This window comes from Herpailurus yagouaroundi, unplaced genomic scaffold, assembly GCF_014898765.1.
Source record: "Herpailurus yagouaroundi ecotype Mexico unplaced genomic scaffold, PumYag 77, whole genome shotgun sequence".
In the NCBI taxonomy this organism is placed as follows: domain Eukaryota; kingdom Metazoa; phylum Chordata; class Mammalia; order Carnivora; family Felidae; genus Herpailurus; species Herpailurus yagouaroundi.
Genome location: NW_024412388.1, coordinates 75,872,815 through 75,895,953, shown reverse-complemented (window position 1 = coordinate 75,895,953; position 23,139 = coordinate 75,872,815). Strand labels below are relative to the sequence as shown.

Sequence of the window (23,139 nt, the reverse complement as noted above, 5' to 3'; positions counted from 1 at the left end):
TATTACTCGGCAATCAAAAAGAATGAAATCTTGCCATTTGCAACTACGTGGATTGAACTGGAGGGTATTATGTAAGTGAAATTAGTCAGAGAAAGACAAAAATCATATGATTTCACTCATATGAACACTTTAAGAAACAAAACAGATGAACATAAGGAAAAGGAAACTAATATAAAAACAGGGAGGGGGACAAAATAGAAGAGACTCACAAATATGGAGAACAAACTGAGGGTTACTGAAGGGGTTGTGTGTGGCGGGGGGGTGGGCTAAATGGGTAAGGGGCATTAGGGAATCTACTCCTGAAATCATTGTTTCACTATATGCTAACTAATTTGGATGTAAATTTTAAAAAATAAAAAATAAAATTAAAAAAATGATGTGAGCTATTACTATTTGGAGCTCTGTATTGAGTTTTAAAACCATTTGTTGAGTGCTTCTTGTATGCAATACAAGAAACTTACTTGTGGAGCCGTTCATTACATCTTACCTAAAATGATCTTCAGAGAATGACTCAAGGTATTTTTTTAAACTGACTTTTTTTTTTAGTATCATTATTGTTCTCTTTAGTACATTTCAGGCCTTCAAATCAGTTTATGTTTTTTAGGCTGGGATGATATTTTTGATCTTATGTGAGGAGATAAACATCTATGGTTCCTTAGAAAAAGCATTCCTTGGGGCAGTAGGTGGGAGAGGACTTCCTCTTCAGAATTTTGTATTGACAAATGCTACACATGGCATTTGTCATTGTGGTACTGCTTTTTCTGTGATGACAATAGGAAAAAGGTAGTTACCCATGATTTTCTGACTTTTTGAAAATGTTTTAAATGTTTTACTTATTTTTGAGAGAGAGACAGAGAGAGAGCATGCGCAGGTGGGAAAGAGACAGAAAGAGAGGGAGACAGAGGATCCCAAGCAGACTCTGCGATGATAGCAGAGAGCCCATTGTGGAGCTCGAACTCAGGAACCATGAGATCATGACTGGAACTGAAGTCGGATGCTCAACTGACTGAACCACCCAGGCGCCCCTTGAATTTTTATTAAAGAAATTTAAAAACACTTTCAATATTTATATCTTTCAGAAAATGTCTTTGAAAATCACCAATGCAAAACGAATTGAAGGCCTTGATAGTAATGTGTGGTGAGTACCTCAGAATAAACAATAATAATTTGGTGAAGTTTTTTTTCCTATACATTTTATATACTCACCTATATTGGGAATTTTTAGCCTCATCTACAGTCTACAAATAAAAGCACTTATTTTAATTTATTCATTAAGTGGAATCGTAAGGAAGTTAAGGATCCATACACTGATTTATTCATTTAGCACATGTGTTAAGCCTGCAAATAGAAAAAAGAACAAATTTGGATGATGCCCACATGGCACTTAATTTGTAGTCCATTAGCTAGCAGCTGCTGGTGTGGTTGAGGAAAAAAAATAGATGATGGAACTGTCGGTATCATGGAATTGAGATTTGTAAGAAATTTTTAAGTTAATTAATTCAGCTATCATCTTATCAGGTAAAGTCATTTTGTAGGTGGTAAAATTTTGGGGGGAACTCATTTTTTTTTATTTGTAAGACTAAAGTAGGTCTTAGTTTTTCAGTTTTAATGTTAAGATTATGAGGTATAAGGGATGCCTGGGTGGCTCATTCGGTTAAGCATCCAACACTGGGTTTCAGCTCAGGTCATGATCTCATAGTTTCATGAGTTCGAGCCACGTGTCGGGCTCTGTGCTGACAGTGCTGAGCCTGCTTTGGATTTTCTATCTTCCTCTTTCTCTCCTCCTCGTCCACTCATGCTGTCTCTCTTTCTCTCTCAAAGTAAATAAATAACATTTTATAAAAAGTAAAAAGATTATGAGGCATAAAAACCTAACTTTGTAATTATGGTACTCAATAGTATTTTTTAATTTTAGGATTGAATTTACCAAGTTGGCCGCAGATCCCTCTGTTGTGAATCTTGGCCAAGGCCTTCCAGATATATCCCCTCCTGTATATGTAAAGGAAGAATTATCAAAGATTGCAGCAATCGATAGCCTGAACCAGTATACACGAGGCTTTGTAAGTATATTAAGACCATGTGTGACATGAACTTGTATTTTATATTGTATTGTGTGTGAAATGTGAAGTGAACTTCTATCACTTCTGTGTAATTGGCTTTCTGGGGCCAACTGTCCCAAACAGATAATCAGAGAAACCCCCATCCTTGCCCTTATCTCCTAGAAGGAGCCACCCCCAACTTCTAATGCCTCCATAGTCCTTTACCAATGTTCCAGCATAGGGTCTAATGGCAACAAGGAAGAGAGAATATTCTTTTTTTTCCGCAGTTTTTTTTCTTAATTGCAGTGGAGTTAACATTCAGTGTTATGTTAGTTTCAGGTATACAGTATAGCAATTCAGCAATTCTGTACATTACTCAGTGCTCATCATGGTACATGTACTCTTAGTCTCTATAACCTATTCACTTGTCCTCCTACTCATCTCCCCTCTGCTAACAGATTAGTTTGTTCTCTATAGTTAAGAGTATGGTTTTTGGTTTGTCTCTGTCCCTCTCTCTTTTTTTCCCTTTGTTTTGTTTCTTAAATTCCACATGTTAGTGCAATCATAAGGTATTTGTCTTTCTCTAGCTGTCTTCTTTCGTTTAGCATTATACTCTAGCTCCATCCATGTTGTTGCAAATAGCAAGATTTCATTCTTTGTTATGGCTGAGTAATATTCCATTGTATATATTTAAATTTTTTTCTTTAACGTTTATTTATTTTTGAGACAGAGAGAGACAGAGCATGAACGGGGGAGGGTCAGAGAGAGGGAGACACAGAATCTGAAACAGGCTCCAGGCTCTGAGCTGTCAGCACAGAGCCCGACGTGGGGCTCGAACTCACGGACCGCGAGATCATGACCTGAGCCAAAGTCGGCCACTAAATCGACTGAGCCACCCAGGCACCCCCCATTGTATATATTTATACCAACTCTTCTTTTTCCATTCATTCTATTGATGGACACTTGGGCTGCTTCCATAGTTTGGCTATTGTAAATAGTGCTGCTGTTAATATAGGGGTGCATATATCTTTTCAAATTAGTGTTTTCAAATTTATTGGGTAAGTATCCAGTGGAATTACTGGATCATATGGTAACTCTGTTTAATTTTCTGAGGAAGCTCTGTACTGTTCCACAGTGGCTGTACCAATTGGCATTCACACCACTAGTGCTAGAACTTCCTTTCTTCACCTCCTTGCCAACACTTGTTGTTTCTTGAGTTTTTTATTTTTGCCGTTCTGACAGCTATAAGGTGATATTTCATTGCGGTTTTGATTTGCATTTACAATTCTATTTTTAATTTTTTGAGGAACCTCTATGCTGTCTTCCACAGTGACTATACGAATTTACAGAGAATATTCTCTCAATGCACATATTTTCTCTGCCATTAACACATGCAGTTATTAGGCCATCAGCACTGGCCTCTTAATTAATAACCTCTTTTTCCAATTAGTTACTTTCTTCCTCTTTACCTGTCTATCAATCCCTATCCTTCTGTGATGAAATACTTAGGATATCCAAAGATTCCTAGATTCTACAAAAAAAGTGCCACAACGTAGTAAGTGAATTGAGCAAGGTTTCAGGGTATAAGGCCAATAGATAAAAATCAATTGTATTTCTGTATACTAAAAATGAGCAGCTGGTTAAGATTTTTTGAAATATCATTTATAATAGCATCCCAAAGCGTTAAATATTTGGACTGATGTTTTAAAATATACACAAGATCTGTGTGCTGAAAACTACAAAACATTGCTGAGAGACATTAAAGAAGACCTATATAAATGGAGTCATAATGTGATATTCAACAGACTGGGAGACGAAATATTGTTGTCAGTTCTCTCTAAGTTGATCCATAGTAGAGTTCGGCAGCCTATGGCCTTGATCCGTATCTGACTCACTCCTGATTTTGTATAAATAACGTTTTATTAGATCATAACCATGCCCATTCTTTAAATATTTTTCAGGTTTTATAAATATATGTGAGTATGTATGTATATGTGTTTGTATGTTAGTATAAGCACAGGGAATGGTGTTGCACTGTCACCAGGCCGTGGACGACATTGGTCACCTCAGGGAGACGAGATGGAAGGTTGTTGAGGAGAGAACGTAATTTTTTTTTTTACACATCTCTGCCTAGTTTTAAATATTATATGAAGCATACTTTATTTTTATAAGTAAAAATTTCTTTAAGACACAGACCCTTATAATTCTGAGGTAAGATGTGTAGTGTTTATAGTTGCTTTCAGATCACCCTTTGCTAGAGTTTGTTAGACCTGTTATTAAAATGAAATTCAAAGGGAATTTTGGATTTCTGGAAGTAGTGACAATCTTCTCCTGCTCTTTCCACAAATCATGTGTATTTTTTTGAGCCTGAATTTAAGTAGTCTTTTCTCATGCTATTATTTTTTAGTTTAGTGGCTTTGTTCTATCACCTCCCCTATTATTAATTATACTTAATTTCTCTAATATTGTAATATCTCTCATCTCAAAATATGAGAAATGTGCTATAGCTTTGTTTTTATTGGTTTTAACTGTGTGGGGGTCTGTGACATACTAGCTAACATTCTGACAAAGGTGACAAATAAAAGTATCTTTGAAAAAAGAGCCTCCTTTTCACATGAACTGGGATGGATAACTTAGGATGACCAAAGGCTACTGTACTTCATAAACATGGGGTATATCCTGCCAACCTCCATCTTGTCCTGTGTCCTGACCCAGTTTATTCCTCCAGAGCTCTAGGTGCTTTGCAAACAAAGGCACTTGCCCTGCACTTAGACTCTTATTTGGAACTGACAGAAAATCAAGGTCATTCTCCAAAAGCAAAAACAAGAGGTACATGCTACACAAGAAAAAATAAGTAATAGTGACTTTGATACCAGATAGACAAAGAAGGGGAATGGGAAGGGAAATAAAAGAGAAAGAGGGAAGAACAGGGAACATAGAAGGAGAGAATTGAGGAAGCACTAATCAAGGAGTTAAGACTCCCCGCATGTCTCCGACTTTGTGCATTTATAGTCCCTTCGTTCCTCTGGTGAAGGTTGTTCTCTTAGATGACTCCTCCCCTCTTGGCTGTCATGAAGAATGTCCTGCTTCCTCCTAACATTAGCTCTCACGTCAGCACTAATGCGTGTTTCTTTGGGGAATTTGTGTTTGCCCTCACTCTGTCATCCATTGATTGGCATAATAACTTACTCTTTGGTAACCTGGAAGAACAGATTCAGGGTATATACTGTCAATGCACGCTTTTTAATTTTAATTGCAAAAAAGTCCAACTCTATTCAGTATAATTTAATTACTGTCAAAAATAAAGTAGTTCGATATGATTTCATGGCTGTCCAAAAAGGTACTGTCAAAGGTATATTTGGTATTGATGTCAATTTTTATCAAAGCAAACATGTTGGAATTTTGAATTCCAAACCAATCATTTAATGGGGATTTTTAGTCATTAGCAAGTTTTCATGACCATTCATGTAGGAACTGTCTGTGAGTAGAGAAAAAAATGTTTTTTATTTTCATTAAAAAAATAAAAATTTTATTTGGATAATTATAAACAAAAAACCGAAATTTTAAAAATTCTTTCATTTTAAATCCAGATTGCTTCCAAGAAGTAGATCCCATAATCAAATTCAAGGTTTTTTCTTTTTTATTCAACAGGGTCATCCATCGCTTGTGAAAGCTCTATCCTGCTTATATGAAAAAATTTATCAAAAGCAAATCAATCCAAATAAAGAAATCCTTGTGACAGTAGGAGCATATGGATCTCTTTTTAATACCATTCAAGGATTAATTGATGAGGGAGATGAAGTAAGTATATTAAGATTATCATCTTACCCATAGCAATCATTATTATCATTTGTATTGCCTTTGAATCTGTTACTTATTTTACACTATTTTTAATTATTTTTGAAGTATAATGCATATGAGTAAAATTCACAGGTCTTAAGTGTACAGCTTGATAAATTTTTTACCCGTGTGTATATTTACATATATCCATATATCCATGTAACCCCAGCCAGATGAAGATATAATACATTCCCAGCACCCAGAAGGATGCCTCTTCCTAGTTAATATTCTCCCAGAGGTAACCACTCTTCTGTCTTCTATCACCATAGGCTCATTTTACCTGCTCTTTAATGTAGTATAAATGGAATCACACAGTATGTTCTTGAATTGGCTTCTCTCATTTATCATTATGTCTGTGAGATTCATCTGTTTTGCTGCATGTGACTCATTCTTATTTCTATAGCCTATCTAGAGAAGGGTAAATGGAAGGGGCCAACCATGATGGGGAAAATGAATCTTTAGTTTGCACTACTAAAATTATCCTTATCTGAACTCAGTCAGCCAGTATTTCATCAGTGTGTTTTTGTGCCCGGCACTGTTAGCAGCAGCATGTGAGGGATGTGTAACAAGAAGGTTGAGTGATTTCTGCTTTAGTACTGGGACTCTTTCCCCATTATCATTCCAATACCCCTGCTTCAGTATTTCCTGACCTCTTTCATTCATTCAGAAATCACTGAGGATCTCCCATAGTAGGCACTATGGGAGATTTTTAAAAGACAGTTTCTGGGGCGCCTGGGTGGCTCAGTCGGTTAAGTGGCCGACTTCGACTCAGGTCATGATTTCGCGGTCCATGAGTTCGAGCCTCGCGTTGGACTCTGTGCTGACAGCTCAGAGCCTGGAGCCTGTTTCAGATTCTGTGTCTCCCTCTTTCTGATCCTCCCCCATTCATGCTCTGTCTCTCTCTGTCTCAAAAATAAATAAACGTTAAAAAAAAAAAATTTAGGGGCGCCTGGGTGGCGCAGTCGGTTAAGCGTCTGACTTCAGCCAGGTCACGATCTCGCGGTCTATGAGTTCGAGCCCCGCGTCAGGCTCTGGGCTGATGGCTCAGAGCCTGGAGCCTGTTTCCGATTCTGGGTCTCCCTCTCTCTCTGCCCCTCCCCCGTTCATGCTCTGTCTCTCTCTGTCCCAAAAAAAATAAATAAAACGTTGAAAAAAAAAATTTTTTTTTTTAAATTTAAAAGACAGTTTCTGTGTGGAAGGAGTTCCCCATCTAGTAGAGGAGATAGACTCGCAAGCAGGTGAATAAGAACGTGTGTGTATGTTACAGTAGTGACAGAAAGAAGTGATTGACTCTGCTAATGTAGGCCTGGGAAACTCCAGAGAGGCACTGCTGAATATTTACCATGATCTATGTTGTTAATTCCTTTCTTTGAACTCTCATGGCACTCTCTGTACCTCTTACATAAAAGATACTGCTACTACATTGTATTATGTTCCTCTTTTACATCTCTAATTCTCTGTATTATGCCAGACAATAAGCTACTTAAGGAAACATCTTAAGGAAGTGCAGTTACACTTTCATATACATAATCTCCTTTAATCCTGTAAAATAGTTAAAAGTTTTATCTCATTCTTTGATGTTGTTAATCCTTTGTTGCTTCCTCTTTTTGCATCCCAGAGGCTCAGCCCTTGACCTTCTTTATTCTTTCTTCCCTGATCACTGTATCTGATATTTTGAAATCACACACGTGTCACTTTCTGTCACATTGACCTGTTTTCTTTATAGTATTTGTTATTATCTGAAATTATCTAATTTACTTCTGTTTTTTTCTTGTTTATGGTCTCTCACAGTAGAAAGTTTATTGCTATACTGCCAGTCCCTAAAATACTGAGTACTCAATAAATACTCTTCAGAAAGTGAGGGGAATTATTCCCATCATAAAAATAAAGAAATTACAGCAAAGAATATCAAGTATATTCTTTCAATTTTACCTCCCTTCCTCCCAGTTTTCTTTTATATCTCACTTCAAATCAGGTACTAGGTTTCTCACTAGGGTTCAAAGATAGGTCATCTTGGTCCCTGAGAATTTCACAGACTGATTAAGAGCTTACAGTTCCCTTGAGGGAAAGATCCATTCCCAGAGGGAACAAACAAAGTTCATTTCTTTGTACTTCCCATTACCTACCACCTAACATAGCAGATTGTATAGTAGGTACTCAATGTGAGTTGAATGACTAGTAGAAACGAAGGGGCTTTAGAATGTAACAGCCTTATGTGACTTTAGTGAGAAAGGCCTTGAAGAGTTACTTCACATCATATGAAATACACATTAAATGTGCAAATTTAGAACAAGAGTTAGTGGTGTGCCTGGGTGGTTCAGTTGGTTAAGCGTCTGACTTCGGCTCAGGTCATTGTCTCACAGTTTGTGGGTTCGAGCCCCACATCAAGCTCTGTGCTGACAGCTCAGAGCCTGGAGCCTGCTTTAAATTCTGTGTCTCCCTCTCTCTTTGCCCCTTCCCCCATTCACACTCTGTCTCTGTCTCTGTCTCTCTCTCAAAAATAAATAAACATTAAAAAAAAATTTGGAGCAACAGTTAGATATCACTAATTTAGCCAATGAAAGTTAAGTGAGACAACTTAGTGTTGACTTAGGAAATTATAGTTATCCAATTTCCTAAAGCAATTTGACTGTATGTATGTATAATGTGCCCTAAAAATGTTTCAACTCTTTGATCTAGCAAAATAACAATCATGTGAATTTATTCAACCGTTTAAAAATAGAGAAACTACAGGGGCACCTGGGTGGCTCTGTCAATTAAGCATCTGACTTTTGATTTTGGTGCAGGTCGTGGTCTCACAGTTGTGGGATTGAGCCCCACATTGCACTGAGTGTGGACCCTGCTTGGGATTCTCTCTGTCCCTCTCTCTGCCTCTCTCTGCACTTTTTCTCTCTCTCTCTCAAAATAAATAAACATTTTTTAAAAATAGAGAAACTACACATACTCACAAATAAATATAGCATTGTTATGTTTACAAGCAAACAATTAAAACTTATTTTGGAATTCAGTAGATTTCCAAATAGCCATTAAGCTAATAAATATTAAACAAACAAACAAACAAACAAACAGCGGGGGGTGGGGGTTGGCGCCTGGGTGGCTCAGTCAGTTAAGTGTCCAACTTCGGCTCAGGTCATGATCTCCTGGTCCGTGAGTTCAAGCCCCACATCAGGCTCTGTGCTGACAGCTCAGACCCTGGACCTGCTTCAGATTCTGTGTCTCCCTCTCCCTCCGGCCCTGGCCCTTCCCCTCTTGCACTGCCTCTATCTCTCTCAAAAGTAAATAAACATCAAAAAAAATTCCTTAAAAGATAATAAATATTAAAACTGTAATAATATGAAGTTTTCATGTAATATTGTTAGGTTTAAAAAGATAATAAAAATTGAATATACATGAAAGATATAAATTATGTGTTCAGACTTTCCTTACAGAAAAGTAAAAAATCAGGGATGCTTACTTAGATCCAAGCTGGTGGACTCTGGGTGGAATACCAAAGGGACTGGTTGGATTGGCCCACTGACCTAAAAGCCAGCCCACGGGTGACTGAGAGAGAGCATGTAGGGGCAAAGGAACAAGGAATATATCTCAAGAGATTGGGAAAAAAGACTGAATCTAGCTAGGTATAAGTCACCAGAGGGAAACTGAGGGTATCAGACAATAACAGTAGCATCTTAACTAGTCTCCCTGTGTCCACTATTTGTTTTGGAGTGCTTTTGACCAAAGAGAAACATCTTTATTCTCAGGATAATACTTATAAATTAGTTCTCCATAATGGAGAGCATTGCTGTTATCTTTCCTCAGAGTCTTTTGCTTCTGCCCCTCTCTGATTTTTTTTGTTTGTTTGTCATTTAAAACTTAAAGAAATTCTTCATGTTTTTGGCTGGAACATTCTTTGGAGGATGTGATGGGAATTATGGCCTCTTTCCCCAGAAAAATCTACCTAGGCACATGTAAAGTCTTGCATATAATTTCAAGAATCCCCACTGTAAGCCCTTCTGTGGATCTCATTAAGAGAGCCGGAACTCCCTGGACACATCTGTCTCTAATGTCTCTTCCATGTCCTCTCCCACGAAGAGGCAGGCATGAAGGCAAGGAAGGCCAGTTCTTTCATTGCTGCATTTCAGTATGTAGGACAGCACCTCACACATAGGAGGTACACAATATATTTTAAATGAATGAATGATTGATATGTTACATTCTTATTTTGTTTTTATTTTAGGTCATAGTAATAGTACCTTTCTATGACTGCTATGAGCCCATGGTGAGAATGGCTGGAGCAACACCTGTTTTTATTCCCTTAAGACCTGTAAGTTTGCCAATGCGATACATGTACTTTAAGATGCTTTGAAAATATACAGAATTGCTTTGTCACTGATGAAGTTTCTACTTTTATTACATTTTGGGATTTACTGTGTATCTCTACAATGGCTGAAGGTAATCAACATCTTTAAGAGGGCAGCTGTTATTGCTTTATCCTGTGTTTGCCATGTGTCTCTGTTGTATCAATATCCACACTATATGTAACATTCTTTTGTGGTTATGTGTCTCCCCCATAAACTATGAACACCACCAGATCAGAGACCAATTCTTTTTTTTTTCTCATTTTTAATGTTTATTTATTTTGAGAGAGAGCATGCAGGAGTAGGGGAGGGACAGAGAGAGAGAGAGAGAGAGAGAGAGAGAGAGAGAGAGAGACTCCCAAGCAGGCTCCACACTGTCAGCACAGAATCCGATGTGGGGCTCGAACCCATGAACCGTTGAGATCAAGACCTGAGCTGAAATCAAGAGTAAAATAGATGCTCAACCAACTCAGCCACCCAGGCACCCCTCTTTTTTTTTTTTTTTTTAAAGATTTTATTTTTAAGTGATATGCACCCAACATGGGGCTCGAACCTGCAACTCTGAGATGAAGAATTGCACACTCCACCCGACTGAGCCAGCCAGGCACCCCAGAGACCATTTCTAACTCACTTTTGTAGCCCTGCTCCCTAGTGACTAACAGTGTAGGGTATAGGCTGGGTGCTTTATAAATGCTTGTTGAATTATGAATGAATTGTCTAAGGACAAACCACCCTGAATGTGCCCGATCTCGTCTGATCTCGGAATTATGAATGAATTATTTTTTTTACTTTTGCTACTAAGGAATTTAATAAAGTATGCTACTATTGTCTTTTTTAAACATCTTACTATAATAAGTAATACACTAAGGTGAATCACAGAATCTTGTATTAGCCTTACAGTCTCAGACATGTTAACCATAGTTATAGCTGACTCCTTTGAAGGCATGTACATACTTTAACAGCTGTTTATGTTGACAGAGTTTATTTTCCCATTTACTAGGTGTGAGCATGAGACTTAAGTCCTCTTGGGCTCTTAAGGCAGAATGAAAGCTTAGTTATTTCTATTTTCTTTGTTAGTCATTTATTCAGTTATCTTTGCCATGCCTTTCTCTACTCTGCCCCGCCACCCTGTGCCATTAGGTTATTTATTTGTAAGACAGCAAACATGAATTAATTGGATTAAATCACATCTTGATTCTTCATATGTAGAAACCTGTCGATGGGAAAAAATGGTCTAGTTCTGACTGGACATTGGATCCTCAAGAACTGGCAAGTAAGTTTAACTCCAAAACCAAAGCGATTATACTGAATACTCCACATAACCCCATTGGCAAGGTGAGTCTTTGATCTCTTTATACAGTCTTCTGACCTATCATTGTCTCACATGTTGAATCATAATTGGCTCTGCTCTTTTGTTTTCTTTAATACATATAGGTATATACCAAAGAAGAACTCCAAGTAATTGCTGACCTTTGCATCAAATATGACACACTCTGCATCAGTGATGAGGTTTATGAATGGCTTGTATATACTGGAAATAAACATGTAAAAATAGGTACTGATTATTACATAGAGTCACAAATCTAAATGTGTTTGGGCACATGTAGAACAACTAATTGGAAGGGATCCCAGAACAGCTTTAAAATAGTCCTTGCAATGGGTATTGGTCTGTGTGAGCACTTAAATGGGATTTGGATAAATGATGCTTGAGTGAATTAATAAACAGACTGAAAGACAAGCAGTACAAACTTTGGGGAAGAGATTTTTGGATCATACTATAAGGGTATGAAACCAGAGAAGTTATACTTTTGCCCATATCCTTGGCTTTTTATCAAGAATGCATCTATTACGTGGTACATAAGATACAGGGAGCTTACTTGTTCCCAAGTTGGACTGTCTCTGCTGAGCAAGTTGCCAAAATGCCAAGTCGACAGGAGAAAATTGCAGGGTGAGTAAGCTATTGCTGCTTGGCTCTTGCCTGAGGTTTCATCATTACTACCCTGCCATCTCCCAAGACACCCTGCCTCGGTGTCTTCTGGGGTTATCTAAACTGATATCAACCATAAGACTATATGCTGGGTTGCAACCTTTGGGTCTGTACATTTGCCCTTTCTATGCCTGGAAACACTTTCCCCCAAATATCCACATGGCTCAATCTCCCCCAGGGCTTTATTCCGATACCAGTTTTTATGGCCACATTTAAGATAATTATAAGTCTTTCTTCCAGAATTTGCTTTGCTTTATTTTTTTTTGTTCTGTTTTGTTTTTTCTATTATAATAATATATATAGTTTACTTCTATATAGTTTACTTCTAACCTGCTGGAACATAGGCTATTTGTTTGTTTTAGTGACTTCTGAATGTGCAGTTTTTAGCATAGGATCTTGCACATGTTAGGTAATCAGAAAGTAATTGATGAAGAAATGAATAGGAAATATGAAGGAGATAAGGGAAGAAAAACTGAAATCACTGTGGCAGATATCAATAAATAAATTAGTGCGCTTGTATATAAATAGTTGTTTCATATATCATAATTATCCCTGTGGTACGTTTTAAAGTGTAGAAATATGGAGGACAAAGCAGCTGCTTGAGAAGATCAACAGAGGAGTGGGCAAAAGATGGAATTTGCTAAGCAGAGAGGAACAAATAAAATTCCTATCAGGGGGCACCTGGGTGGCTCAGCCGGTTAAGCATCTGACTTCAGCTCAGGTCATGATCTCACAGTTTGTGAGTTCAAGCCCTGCATCAGGCTCTGTGCTGAGAGCTTAGAGCCTGGAGCCTGCTTCAAATTTTGTGTCTCCCTCTCGTTTTGCTCCCCCCCCCCCCCATGCTCTGTCTCTCTCTCCTTCAAAAAATAAAAATTAAAAATTAAAAACATTAAAATTCCTATCAGATAAACTAATGTGGACTGAGGCAAGAAGGCATAACAGATCAAGATATACTTAAGATTAGGGCAGGTGGCATATAAGGATATGTTATAACAGTCACAGATGATAATGGAAAAGTAGAGTAATTCTGGCAGTCTTGGTTATGAGAACAAAGTTTAAACTTGTTGAGGACATAAGTGGTTCTGAAACAATGTTAGTGTAGAGCACCTTGAAGCCACAATGTTCACATTGTAGAATAGGGATACGTTGCCTTCCATTTTGAAACTAGAAGCAATTTTCTTAATAGAAACTTAATAATTAGAAGGAGTCAATATAAAAATCCCGGTTGTGTGCATATTTGTACAAAGAGCCATTGATACAGACATATCAGAGTTTTTCTGATTTTGCCTCTCACTAAATGTTCATTTGTTTCACTGTTGGTAGCATATACTATCAGATAAATGGTAGTACTTTTAGGTGCTTGAGAAAATTTCATGGAGGAAAACTTAAAATCGATTAAAAAAAAAATTCTACACATTAATTTGATCACCAAAGTTCCAGCGAAGCATAATTTGAGAACTACTGCAGGAGGTGTGCCAAGACAAGGGAATGGGTTCCTTGATTGGATTTGTTTTATAAGGTAAGAACCAGTTACAGGTGAGGACCTGAAGTGAGTTAGATGCCCTAGCAGTGGGGTTGACACAAGTGGGCTATTTAGAAGTCAACAATAGGGCAGAGTATAGCATCTGAAGGTGGGAAGGGAACCAGCCAGTGGGATTCTGAAATCTCTGGCCCGGCCCCTTCAGCAGTGGTGAGGCCTGTAAGCAGAGGTGGACGTGTACAGAGGAGGGGCAGCTCTGTGAGGAGTAAGGGATATTCCTGCCTCTCATGCTTTCTTTAGTCTTGCTAAGTTTCAGTCTCTATGAGGCCTAGAAGAGAAGATGTCTGGAGACAAGTAGAATTATAGGCCTGACAGTTAGGATCAAATCATGAGGGGAAAGGGTTTTGGCCGTCATCAAAATTTTGTTGGTGGTGGAACCCATGGAAGAGAATTTTCTCAGGGAGAATTGATAAACAGAGAAGGCAGCCAGAGATGTGCAAGGCATGGTGCCTCAACACAGCAAACTGCTGTTTCATGTCAAAATTGCATCAGAGTTCACCTTCGTTCACCCTTTTTGTTGATGACCTCTGTTTCAGATCATTGAACTATTCCCAGTCGAAAATCAGGTCAACATAGACAAATAATTATTTTTTGTAATTGAAAAAAATGTTTAAGTTCATTTATTCTGAGAGAGATTGGGGGAGAGGCGGAGAGAGAGAGAAAAAGAGAGAATCCCAAGCAGGCTCCGTGTTGTCAGTGCAGAGCTTGATGCGGGGCTTGAACTCACAAACCATGAGATCATCACTTGAGCTGAAGTCGGACACTTAACCAACTGAACTACCCAGGCACCCCTTTTTTGTAATTTTTAACAATTAAACAGAGGAATAGGCATCTAGCTAATTAATAAATATAATTTTGTACTCAACACATATATTCATTTCTAAGTGATAATGTCTCAAGTCCTTAGAGTTTTAGTTAACTAAGTTCAGCAATATTTTTCCAATAGATAACTTTAAATGATCTTGAGTTATTGTTTAAACCTTTATTATATTGTTTAAACCTCATATAAGCCCTTCATAGTAAAAGTGTAACACATATTACTTGCTAAAGATATCAAGACCTATATATTTAAAAAAATATATATGTTTAATCTTTATTTTTGAGAGAGAGATACAGAGTGTGAGTGGGAGAGGAACAGAGAAGGAGACACAGAATCTGAAGTTGGACGCTTAACTGACTGAGCCACCTAGGTGCCCTAAGACCTATATTTTTAACTCAGATATTTTAGTTGTTATAACAGCCCATAAAGTTAAAACAAACAAACAAACAAAAATGAATTCACTATTTATTTAGGGAGTGGTTTGGTTCCATGAAAACTTAGGTATTCTATCAAATATGAATACACGAAAGATGCAAAGTGACTATTCCATTAATCTGCAGAGTGTGGTAGTAGTTCTTTAATATAACACAATAAAGCTTTCCAGCCATACATCGTGAATTAGCATCACCCTTATGCTTTCACTGAGGCCATTTTCCCTGGGGTAGCATTCTTCCTTCTGTCTATAATCTTTATCTGACTTCTGTTGAAGCCTAAGCCACCTGTAAATAACTGTTATTGCTGCTGCAGCTGATTTAAGGACCACGGGTCATAAATGAGAAGTGCAATGACCACTTGCCTTTCAGATACAAATGCAACCTAAGCTTAATACTAGATATCAGTTTTCCTTTTTACTTTTATTTATGCCTGTAAGTAATCTCTACGACCACCATGGGGCTTGAACTCAACCCCAAGACCAAGACTCACATGCCAGCCAGCCAGCCAGCCAGGTGCCCCTAGGTTGTGTTTTGTAAGTAATCACTATGTCCAGCATGGAGCTTGAACTCATAACCCTGAGATCAAGAGTGGCATGCTCTACCAACTGAGCCAGCCAGGCACTCCTAGGTACCATTTTTTAAAAATGATCAGACATGCAAAGATTTTTTTTTTTCTTCTAGATTCACACACAGTGTTGTGGTCTTCTGTTCTACCTGTTTGCTTTAATTTCTGTGGCTCCCCAAGTCTTGGAGAGGATATGAACATCCAAATGTTTTAAAAAAATTCCTTAGGGCCCTTTTTAATGAAGTAGTAGAATTTGTTCTTGGATCAGATTCTTGATTCAAATGATGTCTCTGCATTTCTGTAAAATGACATGTCAGTCAGCAGAGAAACCTGTCTTCTATAAAAAAGATATTAATACATTTATATTGATATACTAATCTTTTGGCATTTAGACAAATAATATAAAATTCCTTGTAAGTTATTCAGTTGATTAGCTTACTGCTTGAAAAAAGACATCCATTTTTTAAAATGGCTAAAATAGCCATCAAAATTGCTTAGCTCTTTTCAAAAAAATATTATACCAAAACTATTACATTGATGTTTTGTGAATGAAACCTACATTTGACATGTGGGTGGTTTTGATTTCCTTTGGATATAACTTAAGAAAACATGTTAGGATTGTATTCGTTTCTCTGGGTAATTCTTAATTTCAAAGAATTTATTTCTGATTTTCATGTTTATTTATTTGTGAGAGAGACAGAGCACAAGCAGGGGAGGAGCAGAGAAAGAGAGGGAAACACAGAATCTGAAACAGGCTCCAGGCTCTGAGCTTTCAGCACAGAGCCTGACGCAGGGCTGGAACTCGGGAATGGTGAGATCATGACCTGAGCAGAAGACGGATGCTTAACTGACAGAGCCACTCAGGTGCCCCTTAAAGAACTTATTTCTAAATATTGTGTTTACTAATAGACTTTCCGGGTTTTGGATACATATTATTACTTTAAAAGAGGTGATACTCTGCATTATACATAGTTTAGATTTTCTCTGGTCAAATAGGAAAGTGGGACATGTGTCATGGTATTCTTTTGGAATACTAGAACTGTTTCAAAACTTGAAATGATAGGATATCTATATCAAATGTTAGAATATTCTTTCTTTGAATTCTCTAAATATTTTCTTTATTTATTATTTTTGGGTTTTGTTTTACTCCACAGAGAATACAATTATAATATCCTGATTTATGTAGTTTTCCTACCTTTACAGATATTGGCAGGTATTTCACAGTGGACTGATTACATATGAATTTCCATTTTGGAAATTTCTTTAGCTACCTTACATTTTAGTAGCCACTTGACTTGTATATGAGAAGATTAAGAAAACAGTAGCTTAGATCACACAGAAATGGCTATTTGTTTTCTCTTTATGTATACCAACACTCTTAGAACAATACAAGAGTATCTACTGTACCTCTGAAAAACAAGTGAAAAACTCATGGGATTGCATGTGAAGAACTTAACATCTAAACTACTTGAGGAATACAAAGAGCAGCATAGGGGGACGCCTGGGTGGCTCAGTTGGTCAAGCGCTGACTTTGGCCCAGGTCATGATCTTGTGGTTCATGAGTTCGAGCCCCATGTCAAGCTCTGTGCTGACAGCTCAGAGCCTGGAGCCTGCTTCCAATTCTGTGTCTCCCTCTCTCTCTCCCCCTTTTCCGCTCGTGCGCTCTCTCTAAAAAATAAATAAACATTAAAAAAAGGGAACAAAGAGCAGCATAGGTAGCACTCTCCGAAGATTAACAAGGGAATAATTTACCAATTTGGGGCAGAATTCACAAGCTCCTGCATTTTATACCTGTATGATTTTACCTGCATTCTCTTTGCCCCAAATACCTTTCCTCCCCTTCTCTGACTGGCAGAAGTCTACATGGTCTTCCAGGTCTCAGCTTAAGCTTTACTGGCTGCAGAAAGCTACCCCTAACACCTTCTGTCCTTGCATGATACTCCATGCCGCTTACTATTACAGCACTTACACACTGTATATGACTGTTGTTTTACTTTTCTCCCATCCCCGCTAGACCATAAGCTCTTCAAAGATAGGATGTGCTTTTTTCTCATCTTTGTTTCTTTTAGACATGGCTTAGTCCCTGGGACCTGGTCATTGGTAATAAATGTTTGATAAGCAAATGAGTATGTGAATGAATGATTTTATTAAAGATGTCAATCACTTGAAAACGTTTACACCGTCATTTCTCATTATTTGTGGAATCCATATTTGTGAATCACCTACTCGCAGAAATCTATTTGTAACTTCAAAGTCAATACTCACAGCGCTTCATTCACAGATGTGCCAAGAGGGGCAAAAAATTTGAGTCACCTAATATGTGTATTCTCAGTTGAGGTCAACAAGGCAACACTCTGCCTTATTTCAGCTTATACTATAAACAAGTGCCCTTTTCATGGTGATTTTGTTGTTTAAAATAAACCCCGTAGCATAGTGCTGAAGTGCTGGCTGATGTTTTGAAGTATAAGAAGATTGTGGTGTGCATTATGGAGAGAATAAATATGCCAAATAAACTCCATTCAGACAAGTTCTAGGGCTATTGGCCACGGAGATATTAAGGGGTGGTACCTAAAAGGTATGGGCTTTTGGGGTGAAAAAAAATGTTCTAAAACTGGTTGCCCAGCTCTGCAGATATACTAAAAACCATTGAATTAGACAATTTAAATAAGTAAATTTTATAGTGTGGGATATATATCTTAAAATTGTTACCAAAACACACATGCACACATGCATCGTGGGGCCCTATCCCCAGAGTTTCTGATTGAGGAGATCTGAGATATGGTCCAATAGTTTGCCTTCCTCACAAGTTCCCCATTGATATTGCTAGTACTGGTGTGAGAACCACATTTTAAGAAACATTGTCTTAGGAATCCTGTAGAGGTAGACTCGGAAAATGGGCAGAGTAGAGGCGAGTCAACAATGGCCAGGACCACAATCAAAATGGTGCCACAGGAAGAGTGCAGTATTAGTGAATGCACAGCTACCACTGACACCGAGCACCAGGTGCCACGCCACGACTGTGCAACCACTGCCCGGAACGCTGCCTACTGACACCTCTGCCACTTCTGACCCTGGAAGTGATTTTGCTAGTTAACATTATTTAATCTATCACATATTATACAGTATTTTTAAGCACTGTGACATTTTCAACTATGTTTGGCTTAAAGTTACATTATATTTTAAAAACCTGCTGAAATAGGGGCGTCTAGGTGGCTCAGTTGGTTAAGCGTCCAACTTTGGCTCAGGTCATGGTCTCACAGTTCATGAGTTCGAGTCCCGCATTGGGCTCTGTGCTGACAGCTCGGAGCCTGGAGCCTACTTCAGATTCTGTGTCTCCCTCTCTCTCTGCCCCTTTCCCTCTCAAGCTCTGTCTCTCTCTCTCAAAAATAAATAAACATTAAAAAATTAAAAAAAAAAAAAACTACTGAAATATACCGACTGCATTATACTACATGTATGTTTTTAAGTTATACTGAATGTAGATTGATTGGAAAGCAATTATTTAACCTTTTTTTTTCTTTTTCCGGTTTAGCTACTTTTCCAGGTATGTGGGAGAGAACAATAACGATAGGAAGTGCCGGAAAGACTTTCAGTGTAACTGGCTGGAAGGTAAGATGCAAAAGAATAATTGCTTAAAAACAGACACGTATTTTATTTCTTGGAGAGAGAGAGAGAGAGAGAGAGAGAGAGAGAGAGAGAGAGAGAGTGTGTTAAATGCATATATATTCAGTTTACCCAGGTTTTTGTACTTACTGACCTTTTGTTTACTCATTCAGCTTTCCTGTTGACCTTTCTCCTTTTTGAGACCTAATCATTTCTTTCTTTTTTTTTAAAGTTTTTTAAAATTTTATTTAAAGTCTAGTTAGTTAATATACAGTGTAATATTAGTTTCAGGTATAGAATTTAGTGATTCATCACTTCATTACCATACCCAGTGCTCATACAGGTGCCCTCTTAAATCCCCATCACCTATTTAACCCATCCCCCTACACCTCCACTCCTGTCCACTAACACTCAGTTTGTTCTCTCTAGCTACACATCCATTTCTTGGGTGTGTGTGTCACTCTCTCTCTCTCATTTTTTCCTTTGCTCATTTGTTTTGTTTCTTAAATTCCACATATGAGTGAAATCACATGGTATTTGCCTTTCTCTGACTTATTTCACTTAGCATAATACTCTGTAGCTCCATCCATGTCATTGCAAATGGCAGAAAAGTAGTCATTTTTCATTTTATAAGTAACCAACCAATGGCATTCTTCTTTGCAAAGAATGTTCAGATTATTGCAGATTAATAAAAAAGGAGGAAAAATATAATACATAATAATAGCTAATATTTTGGCACTTGCTATGTGCCAGGTTCTAAGTGCTTTACACATACTCGTTCTCATAATGGCATTATGAAGTGAGTATAATTTATTATCCCCATTTTATAGATAATAAAACTAGTAAGAGAAGTTAAGTAAGTTGCCTGAGGTTATACTGCTAATAAACTCAAGCCAGCCAGGCAATCCAGCTTCAGAATTTATGTACTTAAGCACTGCACTATGTAATTAATACATTAACAATTTACCCAATTGAAGCTTGATTATCTTCCAACCAGCCCTATCCTGAACATGGCCAAGAAGCAAGGAGTATCAAAAATGGGGCCTGCAGAACCAAATTAATGAAGAGTCCCTTAGGCCCACATTCAGAGTTACTTTTATCTAATTCAAATAAGCTTTGTTATGAGTTTTTAGACCTTCAGAAGTAGCGAATTAGAAAAGAAAAGGGTTATAATGATTGTGGGCACTATTTACCTTCTGAAGACAGAGTTTAGTGACTCCGGTGGGAAACTTTCCCACAGAACAGTGTTGAAATGATGAGCAAATACTAATAACTACACTACTTTCATAGAGTGAACATTTTAGAATTACATATGTTTAATAATTACATTAAGCTGAGCTACTCTATCAGATTTAATACATACAGTTAGATTCACTTTCTGAAATCTGCTTTTCTTTTTTTCCTTTTTCAGCTTGGCTGGTCCATTGGTCCTAATCATTTGATAAAACATTTGCAGACAGTTCAACAAAACACTGTTTATACTTGTGCTACACCTTTACAGGTAGGTGTTAGAATAACTTGGGGTTGAAGCATGGTCTTTTGGTGAAGGTGTTACTAGAATGGTTTTTTGGTTTGTTTGTTTAAAGTCATTGAGTTTTAGCTTTGAACACTGGTGGGATTGCAAAGTAGAACAGACTCAGTGAAGGACAGTGACAACACCAAGCAAAACTATAGATGTGCATGTGCTCCAAAGCAGGAATCCATCTTCTGGGAGTTTACTCTGTTGCTATTATCTGTATACATGAGAAGCAAGAAGCTCTGTATGTGCGTGGCCATTCATTGCAGAAGATAGGGGATGCACATTATCCATCCACTGGCAATTAAATAAACCATGGTCTAGCCAAACATTTAAATATTATCTGAGTTTTGCATTAGTTTCCCATTTCTCTGTGACAAATTACCACAAACTTAGTGGCTTAAAACAACACAAATTTTTAATCTTACAGTTCTGGAGGTCAGCAGTCTGAAATGGGTCTTACAGGGCTAAAAACAAGGTGTCTCCATACTGGTGTTCCTTCTGCAGGTTGTAAGGGCATATTCGTTGCTTGTCTTTTCCATCTTCTAGGGGCTAGGGGCTACTCACATTCCTTGGCTTGAGGTCACATAACTCTAACATGATTCTGACTCTCCTGCTACCTTCTTTCCCATACAAGGATCCTTATGATTGTATTAGGCCCATGAATAATCCAAGATAATCTCTGCGTTTTGAGATCCTTAATTTAAACCTCATTTGCAAAGTTTATTTTACTATGTAGAGTAACGTATTTATAGGTTCTGGGTTTTAACACCTAGACACCTTTGGGGTCCATTATTCTGTCTGTCACCATGACTATTTAAAAATGAAAAGAAAGGAAAGAGAGAGGGAAAGAAGGAGGAAGCTCTATAATTATCGATATGGAAAGATTTCCAGAATATACTATAAGGTTAAAAGAGCAACATACAGAGTAGTGTGTATTTGTGCTATATCCTGTATAAGAAAGGGAGAAACCATACACTTGTATTTTCTTAAAGGATATCTGGAAGGATCTGTAAGAGGCTACTAAAAGTGGCTATTTGTATGGATATGAGGAATAGGCGATATGAATAGATAGGGATAGGGGTGGGTACAAGACTTTTTAATGTATATCTTTTTTATATTGTTTCTGTGTTTTTTTTTTAAATAAATTATAAAACAGGGATATGTGTACCATCATTCCGTGAATAATCAGATCACTGAAAAAAATATCTTTTTCTGGAAGGCTGTTAGAAGGCTGAAAGATTGAAATGTGTGGCTATAGTAAGTTTACTTTTTTTGCTTCCTGCCGAAAATATCTACTGAATGAGACAAAATTTTGTTTTAAAATTCTCTTTCCTGTGACTCTCTAAAGCAATGTCATAATAAAGGTTAGTTTTGACTTCTGGTTTTATACATATTAAACTCATTTCATCCACTCAAAATCAATCCATTCACTTATTCAACAAATATTTGCTAGTAGAAGAAATACAGCATAAAGAAATTCTTCCCTTATTGAGCTTACAGCCTATTGGGAGTATGCAGATAATAGAGAAGAACATTTTATTAAAAATTTTTTATATATAATTTATTGTCAAATTGGTTTCCATACAACACCCAGTGCTCATCCCAACAGGTGCCCTCCTCAATGCCCATCATCCACTTTCCCCTCTCCCCCACCTCCCATCAACCCTTGGTTTGTTCTCAGTATTTAAGAGTCCCTTACAGTTTGCCTCCTTCCCTCTCTGTAACTTTTTTTCCCCCTTCCCCTCCCCTCTGGTCTTCTATTAAGTTTCTCAGGATCCACGTATAAGTGAAAACACATGGTATCTGTCTTTCTCTGCCTGAATTATTTCACTTAGCATAACACTCTCCAGTTCCATCCACGTTGCTACAAAGGGCCAGATTTCATTCTTTCTCAATGCCAAGTAGTATTCCATTGTATATATAAACCACATCTTCTTTATCCATTCGTCAGCTGATGGACATTTAGGCTCTTACCATAATTTGGCTATTGTTGAAAGTTCTGCTATAAACATTGGGGTACAAGTGCCCCTGTGCATCAGTACTCCTGTATCCCTTGGGTAAATTCCTAGCAGTGCTATTGCTGGGTCATAGGGTAGATCTATTTTTAATTTTTTGAGGAACCTCCACACTGTGTTCCAGAGTGGCTGCACCAGTTTTCATTCCCACGAGCAGTGCAAGAGAGTTCCCGTTTCTCCATATCCTCTCCAGCATCTATAGTCTCCTGATTTGTTCATTTTAGCCACTCTGACCGGTGTGAGGTGGTATCCCAGTGTGGTTTTGATTTGTATTTCCCTGATGAGGAGTGATGTTGAGCATCTTTTCATGTGCCTGTTGGCCATCTGGATGTCTTCTTTAGAAAAGTGTCTGTCCTGTCTTCTGCCCATTTCTTCACTGGATTATTTGTTTTTTGGGTGTGAAGTTTGGTGAATTCTTTATAGATTTTGGATACTAGCCC

General features: G+C 37.7%; 1 protein-coding gene across 4 annotated transcripts in view; it reads left to right on the top strand.

Moving 5' to 3' along the window:
* KYAT3 (kynurenine aminotransferase 3) overlaps nt 1–23,139 on the top strand; it is a 75,957-nt gene that overhangs the window by 38,683 nt on the left and 14,135 nt on the right. For all 4 annotated transcript variants that reach the window (XM_040470885.1, XM_040470887.1, XM_040470886.1 and 1 more), the window contains exons 3-10: nt 1,080–1,138; nt 1,916–2,060; nt 5,691–5,840; nt 10,096–10,182; nt 11,426–11,551; nt 11,651–11,771; nt 19,095–19,171; nt 20,577–20,666. In XM_040470885.1, coding sequence (XP_040326819.1) covers nt 1,080–1,138; nt 1,916–2,060; nt 5,691–5,840; nt 10,096–10,182; nt 11,426–11,551; nt 11,651–11,771; nt 19,095–19,171; nt 20,577–20,666 — 855 coding nt within the window. The remainder of the gene's footprint in view (nt 1–1,079; nt 1,139–1,915; nt 2,061–5,690; nt 5,841–10,095; nt 10,183–11,425; nt 11,552–11,650; nt 11,772–19,094; nt 19,172–20,576; nt 20,667–23,139) is intronic.